Raw genomic sequence first — 9411 nt, forward strand, 5'->3', positions numbered from 1 at the left:
ATACAACTTGGGTAAAGTAACAGCTTCAGAAACGTAAGTGATCAAATCTGGAATAATTATGAAAATTAGACACTGTGGAAGTCCACACCAGCTGAGATGAAAAACTCATGACACAAGAAACTTTATTTAAAAAAACAAAAAACAAAACACTCTTAGAGGGAGTGAAATCTTTTAAAATTCCTATTGCAAGAAAGCCTTCTCTAAAAAACCTCTTACAAATCACAATGTACTCAGGGCTGACTTCTTAAGCTGTATAGCTGTTATGATTTAGAGGGAATTGCGAGGAGCCTGCTTTCAATTTCAGTTTCAAAAGGTTTTCATGCAACAGCAGCAATAATTGATATGAATAATAATAAATTAAGGTATTCAGTGGAAATGTGCCTATAATACATGTTAGGAAGTAAGAAACATAGTGATATAATTCACAAAAAGAAGACATAAGGCATTCTAAGCACAATCTTAAACTAACTTCATCAACAATTTCTTGTGAAACCAATGTAACCGTTTCAAAACAAGAACATACAATCTTCACACAATCTTAAATTTAAAGACATTATTAGCAAAACGTCCGCATAAAGGGCCACATACTACATCGCACACTGTCTTTTACTTGCCTCTTTAGGACATCTTGGTTGCAGAGATTTCTTCAGATTATGCTTGGAGTTTTGTGGTATTGCTTAGGTACCAGTAACAGACAAACCAATAGTAATAATAATGCTGGTAGACATGGAAGTTACATTAGAAAAGTCAATAAATCCTTGACCAAAAGAAAAGGATAAAGAGAAGCTGATGTTAAGCAACCCCTGAGATAAAGTGGAGGAGTCTGAGGGCATGTGATTTACACTTCCTCACAGGAGTGTTACCATACAGAACATGATTCAGGAGGCACTAGCAGAGAAGGAAACAGAGCAACATGAAACAGACAGAACTTCAGAACATTCAAAAATGAAGGAAAAAAAATGACATTCAGAATGAGAAGCAAAACATATGAAACTTAAATAGTCCATGCATATTTACAGAACAAGATTGGGTCCCTGAAATGATCTTAGTAATAGTGGGGAATACAGTCATATGAATTGCTCCATTTTTTCAACTACTGCTGAAAACAGGATACATAAAAAAGGTAATTTAAATCCTTTAACAGTCAATCTTAGGGAGTTTTCACCACTGCAAAGTTTAGTTCAGTTATTCAGACTCTGAGACTCGTTTTCGTCCTTGGTCCAGTTGCAGACCACAAACAGAAACTGCAGTGAGACCATTGAGAGGAGATGGTTTTGGTTTGTCCTCAAACAATCTTGTTTATGGTGTGAAATATGTGATCTAATCTTGATTGAACACAACTATCAGGAGTACTCTACAATATCAAGTGAAATGCCTCCTCTATAATCAAGTGTAAACCTAATATGTTGCCTAGGTAATTACTACATTTATGAACAAATGCCAAGTCAGCTTTTGCTCCAATTTAAATTGCACATTGGTCCAAATCGAGTTTCCGGTTAAAACCAGGAAGTGACGGTCTGGAACACAGCACCTTCTTCCTGTATTTACTTTCTTCCTCTCACCACAAGCAGCTCTGTTCATTAAGTAGAGAGACCATTTCAAGTTTTTGGTGCATATGATTTTTCATTGTGCGAAAACAAACCAAACCAAGGGGAAAACACTTTAACTGATTCAGATTAGAGCAACCGAACTACAGGTGTGAAAACTCCCCAAGTCTACTAAAACATGGTCCCATAAGACTGGAACTCTCAGTTCAGTTTTACACCAAACAAAGGGAACTCTGTCTAAAAATAGGTTTAGGCTGTCCACTGAAAGCTCTCTAAGGCCCTTGTATGATTGTCTTTGGTTTTTCTTTTTTTGTTTTGTTTAATTAACGCTTAGAATTCCAACAAACAGTTTTTTTTGTGCAATCATCCTTCACAATTCCAGACATTATCATACTCTGCACTGTAGCCACATTTAGAAAACTGTCTGGATATTAAGAGAAATAATGGTATAAAAAGGGTACATAAAAAAACTCTCCTTACTCCTTTTCTCTCCTCTTTAAGGGGATTCAATATTTGCCTGCACTTTTCATTAAATTGGAACTCATTTAGGGCCGTGAATATTTCTTCATAAGACCGACTGCTGACTACATTCATTTCATGCACGTGGTAGATTCTTCCCTTGTCGATTTATATTAAATTAGGTTGTTTTGTAATTCTGCATACAGGGACCAACTGAAGATGAGGCTCAGGTCTCAGGTGAGTTGCCATGTTAAAAGATATAAAGAAGGAAAAAAAGCACTTTCATACTTCGTTAGATGCTCCCATGTCCAATAAACAGCAGGAGGCTTACAGTAAGAGGTGAGACGTCAGTACTAAAACTGGATATAAGACTCGAAAGGGAACTGAATATCTGGCCTGCCAGTTTTGAATTCACTCCTCTGATCTTTTTTCCCTCCTTCCGTCTGTCTTAGAAGTTTTGCTGCCGGCGCTTCTTTGCATCCATGGCATCCAGAATGGGCTGCCTCTTAGCAGTGTAGCGCTGCCGCAACTCCTCGATTTCTCGCTCCATCATGGGGTCCAGAGCACTGAGGCGCATTTGCAGCTCCTCAAACTCTAGATTCTTCAGCTACGCATAGATAATACAGAGCATATGAATAACTAAAACAGCACACTCACACATCTCTAATCTTTAAATCTGTGATTACCTTCAATTTCAGTTATTTCAATACATCCAAATTTTGTAACACATTGTGTTATAATATTATTAAGGATATATGTTACTGGATAGTTTTCCTTACTAAAGTTTATGTTTTGCCAGAATTGTCATGACAACTCATTTGATGTAAAGCTAATATAGGATTTACCTTTATCACTGAAATAGCTGATGCTTGGCTTTTTTCAAATACATCATTTCCTGGTTACATGATCCAACCCTCTTTAAGTTTATAAAGCTAACTTATAGAGTTTAAGTCAATATAAACACAGCTTATCTGTAGAATTTGAGGTTCACATATGTAGTGTTAAGTAATTTAGATTCTCAGTCCTTGCAATTTTACAACAAAAAAAAAGAGAGCCGGGTAAAATCTTAAACGCTCATTATAATATTAAGGCCTATCCTAGACAGTTTTAAAATAGGTAAGGTCTGCTAATGAAGCAGTTTTTGACTTTTTTAAAATTTGGTCTTAAATAAACTGATATTACAAATTACAAGCCGTAAGTGTACTTACAAAATCAAAGTCTCCATCCTGTGGTACTTTCCAGTTGTCAGGGAAAGCAGTCTTGTGTATGAGGTAAGGGTCTTGCTGGTTGTGGTTGTAACTCTCCTGTGCTTTATTGGAATCCTGCTTGTCGAAGTAGTCCATGAAAGATGGGCGCTGAGCTTGCGGTGCTGTAGGATTTCCTAAATGTGTAAATACAGAAATATTAAGAAACTTAAAATATACAAGATTTAAGAGTAAATCTTACAGGATGTGTGTTAAAACAAATCAACACTCACTCCTCATTGAGCCTACATCTTCATCCTCATCCTCATCATCACTGTTGATCACCATGGTGCCCAAGTCTGACTCTAGCATGGTGCTGCCGTGTTCAATCATAGTCTGTGCCCCATCGCTCATTGTGCCTGTTGCTCGCATGGTGCCAGCGCTCTCTGAGCCGGATTTCACCATGGTGTGAGAGTCTACCTCCACCTCCTCCTCCTACAGTAGAGAAATATAGCATTTGCTATTAACAACATGTACTGCCTCAGGAAATGAACCATTAAAACTGTCAACACTGTAAGTTTAACAGAAAGTCCAACATTAAATGCTACTCCTACCGAGTTTTCATCTTCCTCTTCCAGTTCCCTCTGCTGTTCCTGTTGTCTCTTTGCTTTCATGTCCATGGCTTCTGTGATTAGGTCCCTCAGTATGCTCACTGGCTTAGCACTGGTAATGAATGGATGCTAAAAAACAAAACAGAGCTGCCTGAATGAGACGCGGAAACATAACAGGAATAATGCTACTGGTCCCAAATGTCAACATTTATGGGTCTAGTTATTTTATTGGCCCAGGTTACATGAATACATTTGTGCATCTCCAAAATGACTTTCAATAGAATTTAAAATATTTAAATCCATGTCAATCTGGTGCATCAATCAGCTTTACATACCTGTAACAGTTGAGTGGCTGTAGCTCTCTGTTCAGGATTTTTTACAAGACATTTCTTTACAAAATCTGTGAAATCATCACTCCAAAGCTCTGGCTTCCTGAAGGTTGGTGGGGGATTTGTTGGAATCATGAAAATAGCCTAATAAAGAGGAATGGGGTTAGAAAAGTATAAAAGAAGCATTCTTTTCACTATTCAACATAAACTTTAAAATGCGTACATAAAACTCACTCTCATTGGATGAATATCTGCATAGGGAGGCTTGCCCTCTGCCATTTCTATGGAGGTGATGCCAAGGGACCAGATATCTGCCACACAATTGTAACCGATCTCCTGAATCACCTCAGGAGCCATCCAGAAAGGAGTGCCAATTACAGTGTTCCTCTTTGCCATTGTATCCTTTGATAGAAAAGGAAACATAGCTCAAAATGAGCATACTTGTGTATCAGCACTGCAAATGAATGTCCCTTCCCAAAAAAAAAGCCCTCAACACTTACAGTAAGCTGCCCAGCCACTCCAAAATCAGCAAGTTTAGCATGCCCCTCAGTGTTAAGGAGAATGTTCCCAGCTTTGATGTCCCTGTGAATTTTCCTCATAAAGTGCAAATACTCAAGGCCCTTCAAGGTGGATTTGAGGATGGTAGCGATCTCATCCTCTGTGAGCTACAAAAAAGGGGAAAAGGGATTGTTAAGTTTACACTGAGACCAAAATCAAAGCAACTTCCCTTCTTTCCAATAACCATGTGATAAATGTACTTACTGTTTTATTACGTAATCTGATGATATCAGACACAGAGCCAGCACCGCAGTACTCCATAACAATCCACAAGTCTGTATTCTTGAAATAACTGCCATAGTACTTCACCACATAGGGACTAGACAAAGGGGGAAAAGCTTATTTGAATTTCTTAAAAGTAATGCTATACATTTCTAAAAAAAAATTATATCTGTATCCATAGAACTACCTATGTAATATACTCTGTGTAGTAGAGGGATGTGAACTTTTACCTGTCACATTGCTGCATGATAGAAATCTCCTTAATGATTTCCTGCAGGTCAGACTCCACAGGAACCTGCTTAATGGCCACTACCTGGCCTGATTCTTTGTGAATGGCTTTAAATACACTGCCATAGGACCTACACAGACAAGTAGCAGATTAAACAAGCAAATTAATTTAAAATTCATCAAAGACATCTATCTACCTGATAACAAAATACACAGGTCAAACTATCTAATCAAACACAGACTTCCCTTTATTACAAATGTATTAGATATTTGGTGTTCAAAGCTGGCCTATGTGCAACTGGATTAAAAGGTTGGTTACACCTAACAGAGAATCAGAGGTGTTTATCTGTACACTTTCTGAGTAAACTCTCCATTTATATGCATGGTTCATGTACATGTAACATCACGAGCATGTTTACATTATCACTTAGTGTAAATGTAACCATGACAATAACAACAGCATCACGTGATGCCATATTAATAATAATTAATAATAATTAATAACATAAATAATATTAATAATTATATTTTAAATGTCTAAGTATAGAACACAAACAAGATATACACGTTTGACCATAATTGAATCATGTTGAATCAATGATTAATTATTGTAAAGTCAATGTGCACACAAATTCTGATGTTGGAGGTCAACATTGTTTCAATGGATGTTGAATGGTGATTCACTGTCTGTTTGCTATCTTGGTCTTCATTGCACATTTCATTTTATTCATCAATGTAAAATACAATACAACAGTTAAAATGAACTGTATACTGAAAGCATTGTAGTCACAAATTTAATCTAGTATTATTTATTTGTTTGTATTTATTATCTATTTATTATTTTATATTTACCATCTGCACCACATTTATGCTACTCCTTTTTAAATGTAAATCAAGTCAGGTTAAGTAGTTTTACTGTCAATACTGCATATGTACAGGACATTGAAATTGAAACATGGATTGAAATTACTTTACTCTCTTTCCCAAAGGCACAAAACAATAGTACAATAGTGATGGGGGGATTAAGAGGGAATGGCAGTACCAGTATAAACACAACCTGTATAACCAAAAGTGTAAATTCAGGGGTATACATATAAATATGTATAGGGATATACAGAAATATTTAAAAACATTTAAATAGAATATAAGGGATATAATAAGTTCTTCCTGAGAAAGTGGCATATACACGGAAAAAAAGTAATCCCAGTGAGTGGAAAACGCCTTAGCCAGGCCAATAAAAGTTGTATTTAATCTGAACAACTACTTCTGGGTTTGAGTCAGTGAAATGTATTTTTCCTGTCTCATTCATACAGTGCAAAACTGCAGACACAATCCTGTCCTGACTGATGGATTAACTAGTCAAGTTAGCGAGGAAAAGCGAATCCATTATATTAATTAAGTGAAGTAATAGGCATTAACTTACCCTTCTCCAAGTTTCTCGAGCACATCGAAGACCTCCTCGGGCTGCTTGGTTAAACTGTCCTCACTGAGTTTCTTCAGTTTACTGTCAGAACACATAATAATAGGTTTAATAACTGAACACATCCAGGTAGAGTAAACTAGCTTGGAGAGCTGGGTGAACTACTGCCACGTTTTTTGTCGTAGTTGGGTTATAGGGACAGGCTCCCTCTGACCTGCTGACGCTTTCAGTTGCTACTGTAAACACTGGCTAGCTCAGGCTAGGCTAGCTAAGCTAATTTAGCAATATAAGAAACAGAAACAGCTGAAGGAAACGGGTAATCTGAGTATATAAACCCGGAGTAAACTAGAATCTAGACATCTATGGATCTGTAAACTTCACATTCAGAGCAGTGAGAAGATCTGAGACAGGAAATCTGGGTGATATGGGAGTCCGGCGGGATATCAGGCCTGTAAACAGCCGTGTTCACAAACTGGGCGATACTCACTTTTTAGGTACCGGCTGCTCCATTGCGCATAAAATAAAGAGTAAATAAAGAGCTAGGGCGTTCTGTCTTATAAACTCAGAATCCTAAAGAACACAGGGAAAACTCATGACCGGGGAACTTGTCGCTAATTCTTCTGTATCTGGAAAAACACTTGGCTCCGCTCTTCCTCCCCGTTTACTCAAAACCTAATGAAGCCGCAGACAACTGACACTCAGGCACCCTTCAAAATAAAAGTCTTAAAACACACATTTTCCTTTTAATAGATTTATGTTTGAGTAAAATGAACGTTGTTGTTTTATTCTTTAAATAACATACAACATTTCTCCCAAAATCCAAATAAAAATTTTGCCATTTAAAACATGTATTTGAATGAATAAGAAATGACTGAAATAACAAAAAAGATCCAGAACTTTCAGACCTCCTATAATGCAAAGAAAACAAGTTCATATTCATAAAGTTTTAAGAGTTCAGAAATCAATATTTGGTGGAATAACCCTGTTTTTTAATCATATCTTCATGCATTTTGGCATGTTCTCCTCCACCAGTCTTACACACTGCTTTTCAATAACGTTATGCCACTCCTGGTGCAAAAATGTAAGCAGTTCAGTTTGGTTTGATGACTTGTAATCATCCATCTTCCTCTTGATTATCACAGAGGTTTTTAATTAGGCAAAATCAAAGAAACTCTTGATTTTAAATGGTGTTTTATTTTTTCCAGAGCTGTATATAACCTGCACCTTTCTTTTTAAATTTATTTTTGTATACAATACAATCCAACAGCCTAAAATAGACACAATGTCAAATACACAGCATAATCAACATCACAATTACATAAATTTTTTTTTAACAAACCTAAACAAACAAAACAAATAGAATAAAGAATATTGGGAATCAAATAAAATTGAAAAACTTTAAAATATCAATGGATTTGTGACATTTTTAATTTTTAATTTTTCAAAATTAGTCAGTAAATGTATATAATTATATAAATCTCAATAAACAAAAGTTTGGAATAAGGGTATCTTTTTAGCAAATTTAGTTTTGTGTATAAAAAAATGCCCACAAATTATAATTAAATTTTCTATAATTGGTTTTATTATGGTCAAATGAAGGGTCATCAAAAATAAAATATATATTGGACTTTGAGGGGATTTTCCAAACAAAGCAAGAAAAACCACAATAAAACCTTTACAATGGATTCTGTGGCTCCTTTACAATGTAACCTGCATTTAAAACACAGAAAGAGAGAAAAAAAAAACGTGCAGTATCATTTCAAAGCAGTTCACAACATTTATAAAGGAAATTTATTAAAATACTGTGGCGGCTCTGGGTTGTGTGTGTGGCTGCCTGTAGGCATGGTGCGAGGATGACAGGGGTGGGGCATCTCCCTTCGGAGGGGTTATGCAGAGAGGGTGGGCACCACTCTGGATCTGCCATCTGGGAGACACACAGCTGGGTTGGTGGCCTTTGGGCTATTTTAGGTCTGTGGGTTAATGGTTTTAGCTCTCCTAGTCTTGTTAAAGGCTGTAAGTGAGTGGCAAGCCTGTTCAATAAAGGAGCTGTTGAGCATTCAGCATGAGTCTCACAAGTCTTCCTTCCTCTTCCACGCCACAATACTATATAAAAGCAATTTTTTAATAGCTAGGATTTTGGTGTACATGTGTGCTTGTAGGTTAGTATAAACAGGTTAATTTTTCAGTTAAATATAATTAATAACAATATAATATAAATGCACTACATTTCAGTAAAATCTTATATAACTGCTCAGTAATAAATATCAACCTCAAAGCAGAAGTGATACAGAGACACTTTAGTAGCACGCTCTCTCTCTCTCTCTCTCTCTCTCTCTCTCTCTCTCTCTCTCTCTGTATATATGCAGGTCTATAGGAAGGAAGCGGCCTGTTTATTTATTTAGCTATGTACTTAAGTTATTTATATGTGTCTGTTCAAGGCATGGATATCACATTCACTCCACTCTATTGGAAGTTCAAATGAGGAGACACTGTCTATATATACAGAAAACGAAATAATAATAATAATAATAATAATAATAATAATAATAATAATAATAATAATAAAGAACATCTGATAAGGTTGATGATGGAAAATTATTCTGTCATCAATGTTAATTTAAGGAAGGTTTTAAATGGTTGGGCTGATCTCTTCTACACTCCCAATGCTATTAGGTGAACATAATAAGATTAATATGAATAATACTAATAATTCTAACCTAAATTAGAAGTTTAAAATAATTATTTTCTACAAAGTACAAAGTACAAGCTATAACAATAAAATCCAAACATACACATATATACAAATATACATATTTAATGTAAGTTGTTTAACACAAATTAATTCAATGTCAG

The 9411-nt window shown here is 35.9% G+C and overlaps 1 protein-coding gene across 1 annotated transcript; it reads right to left on the reverse strand.

Annotated features, from left to right (window-relative positions):
• Positions 1–118: 118 nt before the first annotated feature.
• stk3 (serine/threonine kinase 3 (STE20 homolog, yeast)) lies at positions 119–7243 on the reverse strand. The gene is made up of 11 exons (XM_007249336.4): positions 7046–7243; positions 6562–6642; positions 5141–5269; positions 4893–5007; positions 4631–4795; positions 4365–4532; positions 4137–4274; positions 3805–3930; positions 3484–3685; positions 3215–3387; positions 119–2613 (listed from the first exon to the last, which is right to left on the reverse strand). The coding sequence occupies exons 1-11, from the start codon at positions 7066–7068 to the stop codon at positions 2455–2457; spliced, it is 1479 nt and encodes a 492-aa protein (XP_007249398.1). The 5' UTR covers positions 7069–7243; the 3' UTR covers positions 119–2454.
• Positions 7244–9411: the final 2168 nt, after the last annotated feature.

The sequence above is a fragment of the Astyanax mexicanus genome, chromosome 3 (genome assembly GCF_023375975.1).
Source record: "Astyanax mexicanus isolate ESR-SI-001 chromosome 3, AstMex3_surface, whole genome shotgun sequence".
NCBI classification, from domain to species: Eukaryota; Metazoa; Chordata; class Actinopteri; order Characiformes; family Acestrorhamphidae; genus Astyanax; species Astyanax mexicanus.

Bases quoted from the DNA above. Each gene is read 5' to 3' on its own strand.
- stk3 (XM_007249336.4), bottom strand. From the start codon at position 7,068: ATGGAGCAGCCGGTACCTAAAAA. The intron at 6,643-7,045 runs GTGAGTATCGCC...GTGTTCTGACAG, and splicing joins GAGCAGCCGGTACCTAAAAA to TAAACTGAAGAAACTCAGTG. The intron at 5,270-6,561 runs GTAAGTTAATGC...TTGTCTGTGTAG, and splicing joins CTCGAGAAACTTGGAGAAGG to GTCCTATGGCAGTGTATTTA.